The sequence below is a fragment of the Trachemys scripta genome, chromosome 2 (assembly GCF_013100865.1).
Source record: "Trachemys scripta elegans isolate TJP31775 chromosome 2, CAS_Tse_1.0, whole genome shotgun sequence".
Classification (NCBI taxonomy): Eukaryota; Metazoa; Chordata; order Testudines; family Emydidae; genus Trachemys; species Trachemys scripta.
Genome location: NC_048299.1, coordinates 211384443 through 211406569, shown reverse-complemented (window position 1 = coordinate 211406569; position 22127 = coordinate 211384443). Strand labels below are relative to the sequence as shown.

Sequence of the window (22127 nt, the reverse complement as noted above, 5' to 3'; positions counted from 1 at the left end):
GGCCCGGCGCCGCGGGCGGGATGGCTGCGGCTCTGCCCGTGGGCGGCGGTGGCGGCATTCAGGGCTCCCTGCACCAGCTCTCCTGCGCGCTGCAGGACCCGGACCCCGGCACTGCCGCCCTGCGCGGCTACCACCTCATCCGCAGCGTGGGGGAGGCGTGCGTGACCAGCACCGGGGACGGCGCCCGCGGTGCGTGTGACCTGGGCGGCGGTTACGAGGGGCCGGTGGGCGAGGCGGCCCCGGGCATGTTGGCGCGGGGCGCGCTCAGCCCATGCCTGGGAAGGGCTGTTAGGCGCCCGGCCGGCGGGATCGGGGAACTCCCCCCACGGCTGACCCCCTTGGGGAAGGGGGGTCATGGCAGTGAGCCCCACTCGTTCCTTGGTCACTGTGCCCGTGGCTGGCGTGGCCTGTGCCCGTCCTAACGCAGCAGGACCCTGCAGAGGGGTTTTGCGGTGCCCATGTGGACCGGAGAAGTGGGTCCCGGTGGCCTGTGCATGGGGATAGCGAACCCCGTCCCCAGTCCGTGTGTCGTCCTCACCCAGTTAGCCTGCGAAACGCTCTCCAGAGCGCCAGTGGCCCCAAACCTGACCCTTCGCTCTCAGCAGCCCAAGGGGAGCCTTGCCTGGGAGAGCTTCCTGTGTTAAACCTGGAGAGACTAGGTGGGTGAGGGGGTGATACTTTTTGTAGGGGAGAGAGACAAGCTTTTTGGTCCTAACTGCACGGTGCTGCACACTCTGCATCCAGCTGCTCTGCCAGCATCGGCTCACTGATGTGAGGGACACAGAATGGGAGCGAGCTGCTGCGCTTCGGGTACCAGGAACTCTCCCATCACCAGGCCAGTTGGTGAGGGTTTTGGGTTAGCATGCCCTCTTTGGAGCCAGCTGAACAGGTTCATGTGTGGTGGGGTTTGCTGTGCCAAGGCTGACCATGCCGGGGGCATCCATTGCAGCCCACTGTGCGTTTGGTACTGTGGAGCATACTGCACGCATGCTTGCTGGACGGTTCCTCTTGAGCTCCCCAGTCGTTGCAAACTGAACACGGACCACTCAGAAGTCATTGACTAGTTTTAGATAGCTCTGTGATTTTTGTTGTTGTTTTATAAACCTTGCCTTCCTTGCCGTGACAATATGCTATATAAGACAGTTTAAAACTACTCTGTGTACCCCTACCAGCCACCGTTCTAACTCTGTGGAATGCTAACCATAGCCTGGAGAGCCCCACCTTACTGAGTCAAGGAGCTCCTATCCTATTAAACCCTAGCCCCAGGAGCTCTATGCTATTTAATCATAGATCAAGGAGCTCTACTTTTTTGAACCCTAATCCTAGCCTGGAGACCCTGTACCGTTTTGAACCCTAGCAATTAATTGGGGGATGCTTGCAGCCCTACCCTAATGACCCTTAATTCTAGTGCTGGGAGCCCAGGGAGCCCTAGCCTATTGAAACCTATCTTTATCCCAGGAAGCTCTACCCTTTTGAATCCCAACCATATCCGGTGGAGTCCTTGCAATCGCAGCCCTAGCCTGGGAAGCCCTAGCCTATTGAATCTTAACTCTAGCCTAGGGAACCCTAGTCTACTGAACCTTAGCACTAGCCTGGAGAGCCCTATGAACCCTAATCCTATACCAGGTAGCCCTAGCAGCACCTGTCATGCCTCTACCCTGGGGAGCCCCAGCCTATTAAATCCTAATACTATGCTAGAAAGGCCTGGCAGCCGCACCCCTGTCCCCTACCCTGTAGACCCCTAGCTCAGGGATTCTCAAAAAGTCACGACCCCCCGCACCTCCCATACCATGACACCCTTACTTGTGTGCTTCTGCTGGCGGCCATGCTGCCTTCAGAGTTGGGTACCTGGCCAGCAGCCGCCGCTCTCCAGCCATCCGGCTCTGAAAGCAGCGTGGAAGTAAGGGTGGCAATAATGTGACTTCCCCTACAATAGGCTTAAGGCCCCCTTGTGGGTCGCGACCTCTAGTTTGAGAAATGCTGGCCATGCTCATTGAACCCTAACTGTAGCTGTGGGAGACCTAGCCTTAGCCTATTGTATCCTAACCCTAGCCCAGATTGCCCTATCCTCTTGAACCTTAAGCCTACCCTCTTAAACCCTAGCCCAGGAAGCCCAACCTTCTTGAACCATAGACCTAGCTAGTTGAACCCTAACCTGGGGTACCCAACCCTATTGAACACTAACCCTTGCATGGGGAGCCCTTGAAGCCCCAGCCCTATCCCTATCCTTAGGGCTTAAATTCAGCCAGAGCTGTTCAGAGCAGATCTCTGGTAAGTATTTTCAAACCCATGGGGCAGAAGCCCTGAGCGCTAGTGCCTCAGGTGGGGCAGAAGCCCTGGGGTGTCGGGAGATACTCTATGAGAATTTAAGTCCTGCCTATCCTGGTGAGCCCTAGCCTAACTGTAGACCTGGTAGCCATACTCTTTTGAAATGTAACTCTGTCCAGGGAAGCCCTAGCTTATTTAACTGTCGCCCCAGGAGACATGCCATTTTTATCTTTAACCCTAGCTCAGGGAGCCCTAACCTAGTTAACCCTAACCCAGGGAGTCCTACCCTACTGAATCCTACCTCTGGACCATCGAGTATTAGCAGCCCCAATCATTTATTACCCTACGGAGCCCATCCCTATTAAATCCTAACCCTAGCCTGGGAAGCCCCTGCAGCTTGAGATGTATCCCTACACTAGGGATCTGTAGCCTATTAAACCCTGTCTCTGCCCTGTGGATCCCTAGCCTATTAAAGCTGAACCCTACCCTGCAGCTCCACTCCTATCCCTACCCTATTGAACCCTTACCTTAGCCTAAAGAGCCCTGCCCTATTGAAACCTAACAATGTCTTAGATATTTCTAGTCTTTAATCCCTGAGCCTAGCCCGGGGAGCTGTGCTCTACTGAACACTAACCCCAGCCCCTCTAGCCCTAGCCTGTTGAACCCTAACCCTCTCAGGGGGTGCTCTACTCTATTGAACCCTCACCTTAGCCCAGGAAGCTGTAACACAATGAACCTTAAACCTGGGAGCTCTAGCCTACTGAACCCTAACTCTAGCCCAGGAGCTTTTGCAGCTGAATCCGGCCTGCAGGCCGTAGTTTGCCCACCCCTGCTGTAGAGGAAACCTTCCAGAAGTGAGCCAAGTGTAATCAAAGCAGTGATAAGAACAGGAGTACTTGTTGCACCTTAGAGACTAACAAATTTATTAGAGCATAAGCTTTCGTGGACTACAGCCCACTTCTTCAGATGCAGTCCACGAAAGCTTATGCTCTAATAAATTTGTTAGTCTCTAAGGTGCCACAAGTACTTCTGTTCTTTTTGCGGATACAGACTAACACGGCTGCTACTCCCAAAGCAGTGATGTCTGACTAAGTATGCAGACAGCTTGAAACTGACTCAAAGGGATGAACACCATTCATCTGCTTGGAATATCAACTTTAAACTGAAAACTGATAGTTTCAGACAAGGGAAATGCGGTAGACCTAATCTATCTAGGCTTCAGTAAAGCATTGGGCATGATACAACATGGGGAATTATTAGTGAAGTTGGAGAAAATGGAGTTGGAGAAAATGTGATTAATACAGGAACTGTAAAATGCATAAGGAGTGGCTAAAAGAGAAACAGCAGCTTGTTCTGTTGAAAGGAGAACTATGGGCTGGAGGGAGATTACTAGTGGCGTTCCTCAAGGGTCTGTCTTAGGACTGATTTTATTTAATATTTTAATTAATGACCATGGCACAAAAAGTACACCTCTACCCCAATATAATGCTGTCCTTGAGAGCCAAAAAATCGTCCCGTGTTATAGGTGAAACCGCGTTATATAGAACTTGCTTTGATCCTCTGGAGTGCGCAGCCCTGCCCCCCCGGAGTGCTGCTTTACCGAATTCGTGTTATATCGGGGTAGATGTACAAATGAAATTTGCTGATGACACAAAGTCAGGAGGCATTGTCGATACAGAGGAGGATTGGAATATTATACAAGAAGAATGGGATAGCCTGGAGGATTGGAATTTTTTTCTCTACCTTGGCGGCTCATCAGTTGGAAATGACAGAGGAGGAGGAGAAAACCTGGGTGTGTAAGTTGATCACAGGATGACTAATGTAATATGGCTGTGAAAAAGGCTATTGGGATCCTAAGATATAGCAGGTGAGGCATTTCCAGTAGAGCTGGAGAAGTATTAATACCATCAAACGAGGCACTATAAGACCTCATCTGGAATATCATGTACAATTCTGGTCACCCACATTCAATGAAGATGAATTTAAACTGGAACAGGCACAGAGATGAGCTACTAGTTGGGTTAGGTAAATGGAGAGCCTGTTTTAGGACAGGAGACAAACAAGCCAAGCTCTCTTAAGCCTAGCAAAACAAAGCCTAAGTGGGAATTTGCTTGCTTAGGCTGGAAGTTAGAAGACGGTTTCTAACCATTAGAGGAGTAAGGTTCTGGAATAGCCTACCAATAACAACGGCGAGAGCAAACAAGCTAACTAGTTTAAGATGGAGCTTGCTATGTTTGTGAATGTGATTATATGAAGGGGTTGCCTGCAAAAAGCAGATGACTGGATTCAATGATCCCGGAGGTCCCTTTTAGTCCTGTGTGCTATGTTCCTGCGTTTAAAGTTCAGCGGTGACACTCCAGTGGAGCCTGATTCTCCACTGTTTTGCACCTTGTGTAGTCATTTACATTGGTGCAAAATGAGTGTAGAATGCTGCCATTCTGAGTTCATAACATTTCATCCTTCACTTTGTACTTTCTTTGCACAGGTGTAAATGAATACACCAGGTGTAAAGCAGTGGGAATCAGGGCAGTGGTTCCTGACATTTTCCATTCAACTGTGATCATGCTGCCACTGTCTGCAGCTGCGTTCCCTACAGCATGACTTTGGTCTGCAGCAGTGGAATAAAAGGCCGGCAGCATCAGTGTGCTAGGGACGAGAAAAGTGCCTTATCATTAAGACGGATTAGGAGCATAGATCACAAAAGTATCAGATCTGTTACATATAACTTGTGTTGAGACTCATTTAAAAAGGCAAACTCCTGCCACTCTTACATTGTGGAATACCGTATGTGGCAGTTTGGGTTCACTGACAGTACCCATGGAGAAAAGTACTACTCATGAGTCATGCTGGCAGAATCTGGTCCTAAAATTGTGCCCCAACTGCCGCATCTACAACTGGCAGTGTTGTTGCAGGTGTTGGAAACTAACAGCTTCACTTCCTCTGCTGTGTATTCATGCTTCTCAGTTCACTCTACTCTTAACTGAGGATCATATTTGTTATCTCCTGAACTGTTAAGAGGAAGTTTTAAGCAGTCTGATTTATCTAATTGCTGTTGTTTTTTTTTAAATAACAGCTGTTAGGTTTAGAAATGAAATTAATTAGTTGTTTGCAGTATTGTTGTAGTCGTGTTGATCCCAGAATATTAGAGACAGAAAGTGGGTGAGGTAATAGCTTTTATTCGAGCAAATTCTGTTGGTGCAAGAGACAAACTTTTGAACTACATGAAGTTCTTCAAGAAATTTATTAGTGGCAGGTGTATTTAGAAGAAATGAAAGCAAATATTATTTCATGCAGCATGTAGTTATTGTGTGGAGTTCACTGCCACAAGGGACTATGGGATTAAATTCTGTATTTGGATTTTTAAAAGAGCAGAATAATTTTAGGATTAATAACACTTGACTGTGGAAGAGGTTTAATGTTTTTCTGAAGCATTGGGTGTTGTCCAGCATTAGAAGTGGGATAGTGGACTTTGCTAGACCATCGGTCTGATTTGGCATGTAAAATATGTTCCTGTCCAGACTCCTCATAGTTTTACTAGATGAAAATCAAGACTTGTTGACACGAGCTTTTTGGTTCTGTCTACTCTGGTATTTGAAATCATGTTAGCACCTTTTTGGCAAGAAGTTTATTTAAACACATCTCCAGATAGGATCTAACATGGCTTCAAATGTTAATATAGATAATGTCTTAGTCCAGGATGACTATTCCTCATACTCATTGATTAAAACATAATTGACAGGTTGCCCTTTGCGTTCATTGCAGACCGGATGTTACTGTACTGGTTCTGGCCCCAGGATTGGGAGGTACAAAGGTGGTGTAAAGCCACCTTTTTCTCATCTCTGTTCTGTGTCAAGCAGAGTTGGACTGAACCTGAGCTTTGAGCATATGTGAAGTGAACATTTTACAAACAGAATTTAGGGTTTAATCCTGCAGCCCTAATTCACGTGACTGGCCTTTTTGGCTTCAGTGGGAATATTTATGTGAGTAAGGACTGCAAAATCATGTCCTTATTTAGCCCTGAAAATAATTAGTTTAATTTTGGTACAAGGACATTCTGAATAATGCCCAATATTATCTAAATAATCAGGTTCTAGGAGCCACTTGTTTGGAAATAGAGTGTAAATAACAAAGCAAATAGTTTGATGCTTCTTTTTGCTCTTCCTACAGCATTGCAAACTTCACTGGTATTTTCCAAAGATAATGGATTACTTGTGTTTGTCCGCAAATCTCTCAGCATGGAGGAAGTGAGTTGAAAAACTTAGTTATGATTTTTTTTTTTAAAAGAACTGTTGCAATATTTTTCCTTGCTAAGTGAGAGTATACAGGCTTTCATTTCTAAAAAAGAACTCCCTTTTTTCAGTTTCGAGAGTGCAGGGAAGAAGCTTTAAAATTTCTCTGTGCCTTTCTGGAAAAGATTGGTCAACAAGTTCATCCTTATGCCCATGATATTAAGGTAAGTGAAGGAAAACTTATTTTTAAAAATCTGTCAAATACTTTTAACAGTTCTGCAGTGTTTTTAATTTAAACATGAACACTTGAAAGATGTATTAAAATATGACTAATACCAGGTTCATGGCTTTCCTTTATACAATTCATCCCCCCTGCCCAATGTTTCTAATAGAGCTAAAACAGAAGAGCAATTTTGGATTACATATTAATGCACTGGTGTCATTAAAAATGTTAGTATACTTTGGTCATATTTGTTCAAGTATCTTGGAGGCAGCAGGGTTAGGATATATTTTTCTCTCTCAAAAAATGGTAGTTGCTGGGTTTGGTTTTTTTTTTTTTTTTTTTTGTAATGTTCTACCTGTGAAATATTTGATTTAACATAATACAATATTTTGAATCCTTCTGCTCCAGTTTGTAACCTTTGAAGTGACTTTTTTAAGGCCTGTTTTTTTTCCAGAGGAGTTGAGTACCTGTAGTACTTTGAAGTCAGTGGGTACTGTGGGTGCTCATCATCTCTGAAAATGTGTCCCTTAGGGTATGTCTACACTGCAGTTAAAAACTCATGGCTGGTCCATGCTAGCTGACTTGGGCTTGTGGGGCTCAGACTAAGGGCTGTTTAATAGCGGTGTAGACATTCAGTCTCTGACTAGAGCCCAGACTTTAGGATTTTGTGGGCTGCAGCCCAAGCCAGAATGGCTACACCACAATTAAACAGCACCTTAGCCTGAGCCCTGCAAGCCCAAGTCAACTGGCACAGGCCAACTGTGGATGTCTAATTGCAGTGTAGACTACCCGAAGAGTCTAAACTACTCAAGGTGACTAGTGACAGGTGATTTGCTACATGGGGTCCTTTTACTCTAGAATTTGCTTCCGTCTAGGTTTACCGAAACTTGGATTTGCTAATTTTTAGGACACCCTGCAAAACTAATCTTTTCTTTTGGGTTTGGTTGAGGGATATGGAGTAGTCATATGATGGGTTAGTATTGCTATTTTTTGGGTGAATATTTATTCTAGTCTGCATTGACTTTGTATGAGAAGCTGTGTATTTTTATTCTTGGGTTTTGTACATTTTAAATGTTGTAAAATATCTAAAATCATTGGGGAAAGGTATTTTAAAGAAATATCTTTAATTATTTAAATATTTTTAAATCTTCCATCCTGTTAATGATCATTATGATCTATTTTTTCCCAACCTAGCAAACTTGTATTAGCGTTTACACAAAAGAAAAGGCTGCAAAATGTAAAATCCCAGCTCTGGAGCTTCTCATTAAGGTAAATCATACTTTACAGTTCATTATTTGTAAGCCTAGAGACTTTTGAGTTATGTCATGGCTGCTGTTGAATGCAGTAAACTCAAAAAGTTCTGTAGGAGGAGTATTAAAAAAATATTTTTCTGCCCACAAATTAGTCCTAATCTCCTTTGACTGAATTGCTTAATTAAAGGTGCCATCCCTTAATTTGTGTTGCAAGACATCTTAGATTTTGAGGGCGATCTCACAGTGCATCTTTATTCCCAATTTAATTGCTGTTCTTTAAAGCAACATTGTCAACTTAAAAAGCAACACTGTCAACTTCAAACTTCTGTTTGAAAATATTAATTTGTTACAGATAACAACTAAGATAATACAACTGAAAGATATTTGAGGCGCAAACTTGTTTTATATATATATTTTTTAGTTTCCTTGATGCATATGATAATTTTTACTGTTTTCCCTATAGTGCATTTTGCCCTGATCCTGCAAACATTTATGCATGTGCTTAACTTTACATATGGCAGTAGTCCTTTTGAAGTTAATTCTTTGGTGGTTTGAGTGGACCTTACAGCAACAGGGAGAGAAACATTTTAAAACTAGGTAAACATGCTTATGAAACTGCAGACATTAACAGGTGTCATATCCTAAAACTAATATCTCATTTTTTAAACATTTTAAATTGATGGTGCCCCTTTGACCTAAAATTACAGCCAAAATACGTACAAGGAACATAGGAAGTAGAAAAATAGGTGTGAACGACATATACAATAGGATGAGCACATGATTTGCATGAGGAAAACGCAACAAAACCAATATTTATTGTATAGAAATGGTAGCTTGTCTTTACCTACATCTTATATGATCAGAAGACGTATCAACCACCTTTAACTTAATCCGCTAAACCAGTGGGATTACTTGTGCTTAAAGTTAGGTGTGTACCTAAGTATCTTTCTGATTTACGGGCCTTATTCACCTGGGTCCAAGTGGAAACAAATAAAAGAACTTTTTCCTCATTTGTGGATATCTTGTATATATTTCCAGTTGCTTCAAAATTTACGGTCTTCCTTTCTGATGGAAGAATTGAAAGTTGGAGAGATCTTTAACAAATTTTATGGGGAACTTGCTGCAAGAAGTAAAGTGCCTGATACAGGTGAGCCTTAGCTTTTCTAGAAACATTATTACTTATTTTATTTACTATCTTTTAGTATAATAGAACCTCAGAGTTATGACCACCAGAGTTACAAACTGACTGGTCAGCCACCCATGTCATTTGGAACCGGAAGTACACAATCAGGCAGCAGTAGAGACCACCCCCAAGGCAAATACAGTACAGTACTGGATTAAACGTAAACTATTAAAAATAAATAAATAAATAAAGGGATAGTTTTTAAAAAAAAGATTTGACATGGTAAGGAAACTAAGGAAACAGTTTCTTTGCTTGTTTCATTTAAATTCAGATGTTTAAGAGCAGAAATTTTCTTCTGCATAGTAGAGTTTCAAAGCTGTATTAAGTCAATGTTCAGTTGTAAACTTTTGAAAGATCGGCCGTAATGTTTTGTTCAGAGTTACAACCAACCTCCATTCCTAAGGTGTTCATAACTCTAAGGTTCTACTGTATTAATATCTTGATGGATTTTTTCTGACAGTAATGTGGGTAAGACAGGAGAAGCTAGGACTTGATTTAAAATAAAAACAAAACTTCAAAAATAGTCTTTAATGAATAAACGTAAGTTACATACTAGTAGTAAGACTGCTCGGTTGAGAGTTGTCAAATGCATTTATACATAATTTCCCATTAGTGAATAGGGAAATCATGAAATGTTACTATTTAGTATACTGGCTCTAAATACTAGTCAGCTGTCCATGTGCTTTTGTAAGACCGATAAAACAATATCATCATCATCATCCTCTCTAGAATAAGTAAGTGTCCTCAGAAATATTGACTGTTACATATGGTAGAGCTAGGTAGGGGTTTTCTGCTCTGCCCTTGTATGGTCCAGCGTCATGTTAGCAACATTCCACTTACATCAGTGAGGTGGTGCCCACACAGAGCTCATGACAGGAGTCTTAGGCTGTATTTATATTAATGTTGCATTGTTTTTAAACTTTCACTGCTGCACTCAACTCCTTGATTAGGGACTTAGAATGTCAAGGTGCTGAGCACCCTGTTTTCTCAAATCCCATTGATTTCAGTCTGAGTTGAGGGTGTGTGGCACCTCACAGGATTGAGCCCTATAATTCAGTATTTAAACCACTAGTTTTAAATAACTTGAATAAATTAATGTTCACTATATGAGCTGGTGATTAATTTCAAATCCAAGCACGGAAGAACATGTATGTATGAAAGCATTGTTATACTCTTTCGTTTGCCAGTCATCATGCCAAGATACCACTAGCCTTAACTGCCCAGATAGGTGGGTGGACAGACACACTGACTTTATAATAATGGTGTCTAACTACTGTATCATATGCCACAGAGATCTCAAAGTAAGTGATGCATATATTGATATTTTTTAGTACTGGAAAAATTATATGAGCTCCTTGGAGTCTTGGGAGAAGTCCAACCTAGTGACATGGTTGACAACTCTGAGAAATTATTCCGAGCTTTCTTGGGTGAGCTCAAAACACAGGTATGATTGGAACCTCTTGTAGGACTCTGTCAATCACTTTTCTCTGGTGGGTGTTGTGTGTATTGAATTACCATTCATGCCAAGATGGTTGGATACTTCATTTAACCAGATAATTATAAAACATAGTTTGAACAATTTTATTGTTAATAGCAGTTGAGTGTTGTTTTCTCTGGTTACAGGGTCTTGGATAGGTTACAGGTGGCGGGGAGACCTAGTGGCCATTAGCTGAGTAATGTGGGGAGGGGAGAGGGAAGAGCATGATCATCATCAGCCTTAGTGCCCTATGTAGGGGATGTGATTTCCATTAGAGGCCAGTTTCTTATTTGGACTAGTAAGCTTCAGAACTTCATTGCATTGTTTGGTTCAGAAGGTTGGCATCACAGCTATGCCTTACCAAGGTCCTCACTTGTTTGTTTCTATCTTACTCTTCTAATTTAAGCATGATATTTTTTTTAAAACTTTTGTTTTCAGATGACCTCAGCAACAAGAGAGCCCAAACTACCAGTAGTAGCAGGGTGTCTGAAAGGACTGACTGCGCTTATGTATAACTTTACTAAATCCATGGATGAAGGTGCAGTTTTTTTTTTTTTTTTTAATATATATAAAGAAATGTTGATTGTTTTACACCCGACAGGGAGCATCTGTTCATCTGGTCTCAAGATTCACTCTCTTATAGATAAGAATGGCTGCAAGCAGTTGTGCATTCTGAGTGAAATTCCTCCCATTGGCAGAAGGCCTGCTCATGCAAGGCCTTTCATGCCCAAGCACCCCTGGGGTGCTCCAGTACGTAGGAGAGTGTGGTCAGAGTGGTTGCATAGAGTGGGAAGTTGAAGTGCTATTTATCCAGGAGGAACTGGGCAGCTGTACAACCCCAAGTGAAAGTTTGAACATACTTATTCATAATTATATACAAAAAAATTTACACTAGCATACCCATGTTGTTTAAAGAGTGGTTTTTCAGCAAGTCAAACAGAGAAGTATATTTAAAACAAAAATTTTAGAAGCATCCTCAGGGAGAGTTTCCCTTCCTTTAAGAGTATGATATTTTGAAGACCTTTAAATATTGTCTCTTCATGTCCATAACAAGATAATTTTATCTTGCCGTTTTGACTCTCTCAGAGGTGCCCTTAGTGAAATGTTTCATTGTTGTTGTTATCCTACAGATCCCCACACTTCAAAGGAGATTTTTGATTTTGCAGTGAAGGCAATCAATCCACAGGTAGAACGTTTAATGAGTATCTTCCAAGTGTGCATTCTTCTACATATTAGTTCTGAAGAGCAAGTCATTTATGGTGAACCTTTTGTTTTTACAGGTTGACTTAAAGCGATATGCAGTACCTTTAGGTAAGATTTTATTTTATAACTGTATGCAGTGCTATAGATACCAAGCATATCTTGGATGAGACATGTTTCATCCTCTGATTATTCCTTTCAAAGAATACAGCATATTCTGCATTCTAGGCGAGAAGAGTGGAGTGAAAGAGTGTGCCTTTGTGATCTAAGGAGTTGAAAATGGAGTAGGTGGCTGAACAAAGCAAATTCTAATACTCAGCACCAGCACTGCGTCCAACACTTAACTTAATGGCATTTCTCTTTCTGTAATGTGACAACTTTTGAATGCCATATCCAATGTGTTCCAAAATTTCAGGGAATGTTCTAGGCATCTGTGCATACCCAGGATAAAATCCAGATTAATGAGTAGCTATGTCATGCCTGCCCTCTAACCTGGGGTGTCCTTTACTGCTTTGCTGGTGTAGCCTCCTGTTTGGATTGTTCACAAACAGCCTCCAGATAACGTGCCACCCCAAATGGAATTTTCCCAGACACTTCAATTAAAACACACTGGATTAGATTAAACCAGGGGTTCTCAAACTGGGGGTCAGGACCCGCCAGGGAGTTGTGAGGTTATTACATGGGGGGTCGTGAGCTATCAACCTCCACCCCAAATCCCGCTTTGCCTCCAGCATTTATAATGGTGTTAAATATATAAAAAAGGCTTTTTAATTTATAAGGGGTGGGGGGGGGTCGCACTCAGAGGCTTGCTATGTGAAAGGGGTCACCAGTAAAAAAAAGTTTGAGAGCCACTGGATTAAACAATAAAACAAGTTCATTAACTACAGAGAGATTTAAAGTGAGGTACAAATGAGGTGTAAAAATCAGAAATGGTTACAAGAAGATAAAATTAAAACACTACAGATGCCTAACTTAACAAACGGTATCAGATTCAAGCAAGGTTTCTCTCACCGCACACTCTCAACAGTCTTATTGACCAAAGTTCGTAGGCTAGGACCTCTTCTCCAGTTCAGTGGCTGCTTCCTTTGTTCCTTTTGGTATAGTGAATTGATGAACAGAGAGAGGAGTGCCTTGGGCTGTCTGTCCCTCATTTTTATAGTATCCGTCATCCTCTTGAAGAACATTTTTACCTGAGATTCAGGGGATAGAGAGTCTGTGTAGGAAAAGCTGTTCACTGCTGCCTTTCCTCACCTGTCTGAGGTTTCTTTGTCTTCCCTTCCTGCTTGATGATTCTGTTTACTGCTTAAATGCAAATGAAGCAGAGCACACATTCCTTCGTTTGACTCAGACCTGTTTTCCAACTTCTGCTGTGGTTTGGAATGCGTGTTAATACCATTAACAGAGACAATGCAACACATTTTATCAGGACACTATTGACCAGCAAATCGAGTTTTCAGATGATACCTCACAAGATCTACTTTGTACAAAGATTATTATGATAGTGTGTGAGGTGTAGACACAACGTACGTTTTTGGGGGGAAGTCTAGGACTGGGGGTGTGTTGGGGTCACCCTGCAGTATAACCAAGGCTGGTAAGTGAGTTGCATGCTGGAGGCTGTTTGTCAGCAGTCCAGACTGGAGGCTACAGCAACAAAGCAGTGTAAAGGATACCCCAGGTTAGAGGGCAGGGGTGACACAGCTACTCATTAGACTGGATTGTACCCTAGGTATGGCACAGCATCTGTGGGCAGAACTCTATTGATTTTGGTGAAAATCAGAAAAACTGAAAGGGGAAAATGGGGAACATATAGAGTCCAAGCAACAGGTTAGCTAAGCCTTCCATATAACAATATTCTCAGCTCCGCTCTGCCCATCCTCCCAATACAGTTTAAAATGCTGCAAAGACTGGGACAGTGGGGGGCACACAGAGCCCCTGGCATGGGGAAAAAATGGGAAATGAGGAGCAGATAGAGCCCCTGGCATGGGGGTGTATGGAAGTGGGTTATGCAGAGCCCCTGCCCTGGTGGAGAAAGGAGGAAGTGGGGAATTGAGGGATGTCACAGAATTCCCAGTGTATGGGGGAGAATGGGAAGTCTCCCATCCCCTGGCATGGATGGCGTGGGGAAGAACGGGATATCCTGGTATGGGGGAAAAGGAAGAGCATGGGGAGCAAAGAAAGGAATGGGGGGCACACAGAATTCTGGGCAGGGGGAGAACAGGGGACCAAGGTATGGGGGGAATATGGGGCCCCTGGCCTGGGGGAGATTGGGTGAAACTAGTATGGAGTGAAGGGAGGAGGTGGGGAGGTTGCAGAGTCTCTGAAATAGAGGGGGATGGAAGATAGCATACAGGCAACTGTGAGGGAGAATCGAGGGATCTAGAGAACCTTTGGGAAGCAAAAAAGTGTGTGACCCTCTAGTAAAGGTGGTGTAGGTTGACTAGATCATGGGTTCTCCATCTGAGGGCTGCGACTCCTCACTGGGGGTTTGTGACCATCCTGTATTTCCTATGTTGCTAAATGTGAGGTGGTTGGTGGGAGAGCACAGAGGTGGCATTGTTCTTGCCTACATCCCAGCTAAATGGAAGAGGGACCTCTGGCATGGAAAAGGCTGAGACTCACTGGCCTAGATGAAGTAAAGTTCTCATTCATAATATCTGGAGCCCCTCCTACCACTAACAGTAAAATACAAACCACTGAAAGGGACTGCTGCTTCCCATAGCTGTATCTATACTAGGATAAAAGCAGGAAGGTTGTTTTCAGTTGTGAGCTCATATGTAGAGTTAAACAAATGTGTGAATATAGATGTTTTAATAATCAGAAATACAATTTAGTCAGAAGATATCTGAGACGTCCTGTTGGCCTAATGTAAACTTCTAGAGCAGGGGTTCTCAGACTTTTGTACTGGTGACCCCTTTCACATACCAAGCCTCTGAGTGCGACACACCCCACCCCGACATTAAAAACACTTGATTATATATTTAACACCCTTATAAATGCTGGACAAAGCGGGGTTTGGGGTGGAGGCTGACAGCTTGTAATAACCTCGTGACCCCCTGAGGGGTCCTGACCCCCAGTTTGAAAACCCCTGTTCTAGAGCATGGTCAGTTGTCAGAAACTGGAACACAAATCTGTGTTTTACTGATAATTGTGGTTTTGAATTACAGCTGGCTTACACTTGTTCAGCATGCATGCTGCTCAGTTTGGCACCTTCCTTCTGGACAACTATATCTCGCTCTTTGAAGTACTGTCCAAGTGGTGTGGCCATACAAATGCAGAGCTGAAGAAAGGTGGTCATTCAGCCCTAGATTCGTTCCTTAGACAGGTACTGGTAATTTACATAAGAACTCCAAGACTTTATCAAGGAGTTAGATTTCTCAAAACACTAGTAGAGTGTGGGGCTGTTCATATATATATTCATGCACAATGGTCCTACATAAATAATAATGATCTCTTATCTGATAAGGTGGTATAGATTTTCTTAAGGTTGTCTTTTACTTTAATTTCACTTTGGTTATTTTCTAGTTTCTGGAAATCCATAATTGATTGTTTGTGTAAATCTGCAGATTTCTCTAATGGTGGCTAAAGATGCAGAAATGCACAAGAGCAAGCTGCAGTTCTTCATGGAGAAGTTCTATGATATCATCAGAAAAATGGATTCGAGCAATAAGGAGTTGTCCATCGCTATTCGTGGTTATGGGCTTTTTGCTGCGGTATGGCAAGCTTACTCTGACAAAACAGTGTATTGGATGGGTTTTATGTTACAATTAGGAAGCCATTCATCTTACATGTTTGTTTTGATTGGCAGAGTCTGTTATGCAGGGAATGCCTCCCCCCAACCCCAGTTGTTTCTGAGTTGAGTTTTATAAAAGAAATCAACAGTATAGTCAGATGGCGTTTTGACTTAAAGTAATCACGAAAGGCTCAGTGAACTCCCACTGAATTCACTTGGAAGTCTTGCAGGATCGGGCTCTAGAGCATTATAGTTTTTCTCCTTAATACGTGACTTTAGAAATTAGAAACACCCTTTCCACTGTCAGAATTTTGGCCACATTAATTCAATTTAGGCTTATCTTGTTCTGCTTGGATACGAAATCTATAGCACTGGCAACTATTAAAAGTTGGAGTTGTTGCATCTATGGGCTGAAAATAAAACCTTTTTGCCGCTATATAATTCTCCTTTTTCCTTCCTCTCTCTTAACTGGGAGTGCTGGACAGGGTTTACGCTGGAGTCTCAATAGTGCTTCTCCTGATTGGCCAGTGGGGTTGCTATGAGTAACATGTTGCTACCATCTTCCCCGGTGGAGCTAAGAGCCACTGAAATTCTTAGCTCCTCAGGTTGGGTTGGAAAAGTATTGTAACTGAAAGCTCAAGATCAGATTATTAATACAGTTGCAATAAATTATAAAGCAAGAGCACTTTGTTTACTAGCACTTAACTGTTGAACAACATGAGAAAAATTATTCAAATGTATTATCAGGTTCCTGTAAAGTTTCAAAAAATAGTTTTTATCTGAACCCAGCTGTTTGTTTTTTGTTTTTTTTTAGTATTGCAGCATTCTTGTTTGTTAATACTAATTATTGAAGTACTTTACTTTCTCTCATTAAAGCCTTGTAAAGCTATAAATTCTAAGGATGTTGACTTCATGTACGTTGAGCTCCTTCAGCGCTGTAAGCAAATGTTTCTCACTGAGGCGGAGACAGCAGATGAACATGTGTATCAGCTACCCAGTTTCCTTCAGTCCATTGCAAGTGTTATATTCCACATAGATACAGTAAGTGGAATATTTAAAACATCAGTTAGTTATTTTGTACCTTTAGAGCATAAGGATGCATTGAACTACAATAGATACTATGGCAATTGGTGCATTATAGGACAAGCCCAGTAATCAGGAATGAAATTAAAAAAAAAAGTCTCTGGATTAGTTCACTTGTGTTGAAATGGCAGGTATGGTGATGTTTGTTGTAAAGGGACATTATCAACCTAATAGCCACACTTCTACATTTCTTTTAAAACTAAGGTTAACACACAGACTAGGTAAACACACAGACTAGGTAAAACAATAAATAACCTTTATTGTTTAACTAAGGTTATTTTCTCTGGGTTTTTTTTTTTTTCAGTTTGTTTTTGTGCACAAAACAGCACTTTATATACAGTCAATTTCACCTTTTTCCCTATATACCCAATCACTTTCATGTTTCAATCCATCTTTCACACAACAATGGAAAGAGAAATGTTTCTCTACTAGTACAGCACAGCTTTGTATCAGCTGTGTTTGTATCAGCCTACTGTCTTTATCTGCTCCCAGATTGATAAGTCTGATAATTTAAAGTGCCACACTGAGAAGGGTAAGTGAGTGTACATGGACTCCTTTGTGTTTCTGGAATGTGTGTTTTGAGTGAGAGCTTCCTGATCATTGGTCATAGGTTGGGAGTAAGATGAGCTGTACTTGAATGCCCTGGTTTCAGATGCATAAAAACTGATTAGGCTTCTGGTTTGTGGTTGCTTTTGTGTGAATGAAGCTCTCATAATAATAAGAAATTAGTACGATTGTTTCTGCTAACACTTCACTCAGAAACTGCCTTTCTGTTCCCTGGGACATAATGTGGCCCCAGGAAGCTTTCACTAACTCCTTTCTGTCTGTCTTGATGTTTTAAACTCTGTCCACATAGAGTGGCTCGCTAAGTCTTTCTTTTACCAGTAGATAAAAGATAGTAGATAATTTTGTAACGTTTCTCTCATTTTACCTTTTGTTGGGAATTGCCTCTTATTTGGGAAGATTTGCATAATTTCCTGAGTGTTAGTGAAGTTATAATCACTGCTTTTACGGGACACTTTTTTCCCCTCTGCTCTTATTTTGTCTAGATTCCTGAAGTGTACACTCCAGTTCTTGAACGTCTAATTGTGGTGCAGATAGATAGTTTTCCACAGTACAGTGTAAAAATGCAGTCGGCCTGTTGCAAATCCATAGTAAAGGTTTTCCTAGCCCTGGCCGGAAAGGGACCAGTTCTCTGGAGTTTCATCAGCACGGTGGGTGAGTGTGTTACTGACTCCAGATTTTTCCATCTACAATGATAAACCAGTTGTACGATACGTTTGTGGAGTATTTATCTGAGATAGTCTCAATGATAATGGCCATTTTGGGAGCAACCTGAGGACTCCCACTCTCCAGGCCTTTGGGGTTTGGGGTGCTGATTGAACATCCTCTACCAGCTCACTCTACAAATGAGTAGCAACCTTGTATGAGAACTTGACGATGATGTACACAAAAGGTTAAATGAAACAATAGTCCCTTAAAAATACAGAGGTAGCTGTTACTGCTCTTGGTCAGATGCATTGGGTTGAGGGGGACTCTACCAACAAAAATAAAAAGTCCCTGTTTCCCATTTGCAAAATTCTTAAACTTTATATTAAATAAAAAAAAAAAAGTGTACACCTGTTTTAGGTCTGGGAGCACTCTTGTGGTTGATGCTATTGTAGACTGTACCAGAAATACATGATGATGAGCTCTTTGCTTTATGGAACATATTAATGGTATAAAATAAAGTTCTAAATTTGTGATGTTGTTGAGATACAATCCTGTGAACAGAACAGTGTCTCACAATGCTTAAAAAGTTTCCAAGATTTCCCAGCACCCCCTAACTTTATATTAATTGCACGTCTTTTTTCTTATTACATTGGGGTTTGTTAATTTTCTGTTTAGTAACTGATCCCGTGATGTATTGTGTACCCACAGTATCATACTCTAACACAAGTCCTGACTCCATGCTTAGTGAAGTCTATTGGGAGTTTTCTCATTTATTGCAATGGGCATTAGATCAAGTACTCAATTCTGAGTACAACCAGCATCAGACCTGGAGAAGGGGTGAGGCAGTGCTGACAAAATGTGATGTGGAGGCAGTACAAAATTTTTTTTCCTGTGGGAGATCCTGAAATTAGAGTCCACTTCTGGCTGTGCTTGCCAATTGATAAACTTCCTCTCCCCTCTATTTTTAAAACCCAAATTCTATCAGAATGCCAGAAATAAGTTATGCACAGCTTTCTTTTAGTGAATCATTTGGATGATGTGCCTTTGAAATCTGTTCAGATAATTTTTTTCTTTCAGTGCATCAGGGGTTAGTCAGAGTCTGCTCCAAGCCGATTACCTTCTCAAGGGTAAGTTAATTATTGAGACTCTTCACTGGAAGTGTTTTTGATTTAAACAATGCAAAAGGCAGAGACTACTGTATATAGTTATCAGATCTGTAAAGTAGGAATAACCTTTTGGGAATCAGCTGATTGTTCTTTGGCCATCTATGATGTTTGTTACAAAAAAGATGCAAAGAAACTGGTAGCTTTAAAAACAAACAAACGATCTTATATGATAGTTTTGCATACTACTTAATGAATGAAAAGCCCTGTAAACTGTTTATGTCCATTCCAATCAGGTTTGTGCGTGTGCACGATAGCTGGAGGAGTTTTCCCATAGCAGTCTCTGTTGGGTCGGCCTGGGCGCCCCCTGGAGTTGCGTCTTCATGGCGCTCAATAGAGAGCCCTGCTGACCTGACCCGCCACCCTCTCAGTTTCTTCTTACCGCCAGTGATGGTTAGCTGGAACATCCCATCGCCTTGATTTAGCAAGTGTCTTCATCTCTGTTTTTGTATATAGTTCTCACCCCCTAGGACATGAGGCGCTGGCTGGCACCGCCATAGCCCCTGTGCTCGAAGACAATCGGGTGTTGCAGAAGTTGCTGCGCCACGTTGCCCAGGGTCTGGGCATCAAGGCGAGGAGGTAGTAGAGGACTCTGATCCCATGGTGGATATCCTTGCGCCCTCTGGACCTTCCTGTATTGCCCTACTGCTCATAAAAACTATTGTGGACACCATCAAAACCCTGTGACAGAACCCAGCCTCATTGCCACCCACTGCCAAGCACAATGAACGGCAATATTTTGTGCCCTCTATGGGTTATAAACATCTTTATTCCCACCCGCAACCTGATTCTCTTGTTGTGGATGCTGCTAATCATCACTGCTAATCAAGACGCCTCCCCCAAAAACAGGGAGGCTAAAAAACTCGACCTTTTTGGGAGGACGGTCTATTCCATGGGTGGATTGCAGCTCCGTGTTTCCAACCAACAGGCCATTGTCAGCCGGTACTCTTTTAATACCTCTACGGCAATGGAAAAATTTGCAGAGCTGCTCCCCCTAGACTCCCGTGCCGAGTTTTTGGCCTTGTTTGAGGAGGGCAAGCTAATCTCCCGAGTTTCCTTCCAGCCTCCACTGGACAGTGCTGATACAGCCACGAGAGTCATGGCTATAGGGGTGACCATGAGAAGGGGCTCCAAGTCTCTGGTCTCCCATACGAGGTCTAGCAGACCATACAGGACCTCCCCTTTGAAGGTGTGACTCTGTTTTTGGAGAAGACAGATAAAAGGCTACACAGCCTAAAAGACTTGAGCCACCCTCAAATCCTTGGGCCTACACACTCCCGCCACCCAGCAGAAGCATTTCAGGCCTCAACCTCCTCTGTGGTTCTACCAATAGAACTGACAGGACAGCTCCTGGAGGAGGAATAGGAACAGCAGAAAAAGTCCTCATCCATCCTCAGGCTAGGGCTCTGGGCCAACCCAAACTACCTTACGGCCCCAAACCGGTCTTTTGAAGGTGCGGTCAAGTACGGCGCACCAGAACAAAAACTGGATCTATCCCGCCTTATCTTTTTCCTTCCGACTGTCCCCTTTCTACTGTGCATGGTCCCGTATCACTTCCGACTGCTGGGTGCTCCACATGGTAGAGAGGGGATATTCCATCCAATTCCGTGCCCTCCTCCCTTCCACCCCCCCCTTTACCCATCCTTCTTCAGGACCCCTCTCACAAGCAACTCCTTATACGGGAGGGGCACTCACTCCTTTCGCTAGGGGCAGTGGAAGAGGTTCCTCAGGAGCAGAAGAGCAAGGGTTTCTGTTCTCGGTATTTCCTAATACCGAAAGCCAAGGGCGGGCTCAGGCCCATACTAGACCTGTGAGAACTCAACAAATTTATGAAGAAGCTCAAGTTCCGCATGGTCTCTTTGGCCTCTGTCATCCGTTTATTGGATCCAGGAGACTGGTATGCCGCCCTCGACTTGAGGGACGCATACTTTCACATAGCAATAATTCTGTCCCACAGAAAATACCTCAGGTTTGTGGTGAACAGAACCCACTACCAGTTCACAGTCCTCCCATTCGGCCTTTCAGCACTGCCTCATGTTTTTGTGACATGCATGGCAGTTGTGGCTGCGTTCCTGCGCAGACAGTAGGTACAGGTGTTCCCATACCTCGACGACTGGCTCATCAAGGCCTGCTCCAGGTCTCAATTGGAGGCACAAGTCAACTTCGTAAGAGCGACGTTCGATGAACTGGGCCTTCTTCTGAACGAGGGAAAACCAGCGCTGTCCCCGGTTCAGAGGGTAGAGTTTATAGGGGCAGTACTGGACTCGATACAAGCCGGGCATACCTCCTGGAAGCAAGGTTTCGGTCCCTCGGCGACATCATACAAGGTCTCAGGCAGTTCCCCACCACCACAGCAGGAATTGCCTGAAATTCCTGGGACACACGGTGGCTTGTACCTACGTAGTACGGCATGCCAGACTCAGACTACAACTTCTTCAATTGTGGCTAGCGTTGGTGTGTCGGCCAATCCGGGACAGCTTGGACAGGATCGTAACCCTGCCTTGCCCGGTACTTGACTCGCCCACAGATAGTATGTGCAGGGGTCCCCTTCACCAGCCCTCAGCTGTCCCTCTTGCTAGTGATGGATGTGTCAGCCTTGGGCTGGGGAGCACATTTGGGAGAACTCAGAACACAAGGCCTCTGGTCTCAGGCGGAACTCGCTTTCCACACCCATGTCAGAGAGCTGGGAGCGGTGTGCCTGGCGTGCCAGACTTTCCAAGCCTACTTGATAGGGAGATGTGTATCAGTTATGACAGACAACACCACGGCGATGTTCTATATCAACAAACGGGGGTGCACATTCTTCTCCCCTGTGCCAGGAAGCCCTCATGTTGTGGGATTTCTGTAACGAGCACTTGATACATCTGTATGCATCGTATCTCTCCAGAGTACAGAATGAGTTGGCGAACTATCTCAGCAGGTCGTTCTGCGGCCATGAGTGGTCTGTTCACCCGGACGTGGGGAACTCCATCTTCCATCAGTGGGGCTTTCCCCAGATAGACCTGTTCGCCACACGATGCAACAGGAAGTGCCAGCAGTTTTTCTCCTTTCTGAATTACAGTCCGGGTTCCATCACAGATGTGAGCCTCCGCATTGGAGAAGGAAA

General features: G+C 43.3%; 1 protein-coding gene across 1 annotated transcript in view; it reads left to right on the top strand.

The window, feature by feature from the left end:
• Nucleotides 1-20: 20 nt before the first annotated feature.
• The window catches only part of PRKDC (protein kinase, DNA-activated, catalytic subunit), a 150000-nt gene continuing 127893 nt past the window's right edge, over nucleotides 21-22127 (top strand). The window contains exons 1-14 of the mRNA XM_034762890.1: nucleotides 21-189; nucleotides 6436-6512; nucleotides 6629-6721; nucleotides 7915-7989; nucleotides 9012-9120; nucleotides 10488-10600; nucleotides 11072-11171; nucleotides 11764-11819; nucleotides 11914-11944; nucleotides 14998-15155; nucleotides 15397-15543; nucleotides 16440-16604; nucleotides 17696-17864; nucleotides 18936-18985. Coding sequence (XP_034618781.1) covers nucleotides 21-189; nucleotides 6436-6512; nucleotides 6629-6721; nucleotides 7915-7989; nucleotides 9012-9120; nucleotides 10488-10600; nucleotides 11072-11171; nucleotides 11764-11819; nucleotides 11914-11944; nucleotides 14998-15155; nucleotides 15397-15543; nucleotides 16440-16604; nucleotides 17696-17864; nucleotides 18936-18985 — 1512 coding nt within the window. The remainder of the gene's footprint in view (nucleotides 190-6435; nucleotides 6513-6628; nucleotides 6722-7914; nucleotides 7990-9011; nucleotides 9121-10487; nucleotides 10601-11071; nucleotides 11172-11763; nucleotides 11820-11913; nucleotides 11945-14997; nucleotides 15156-15396; nucleotides 15544-16439; nucleotides 16605-17695; nucleotides 17865-18935; nucleotides 18986-22127) is intronic.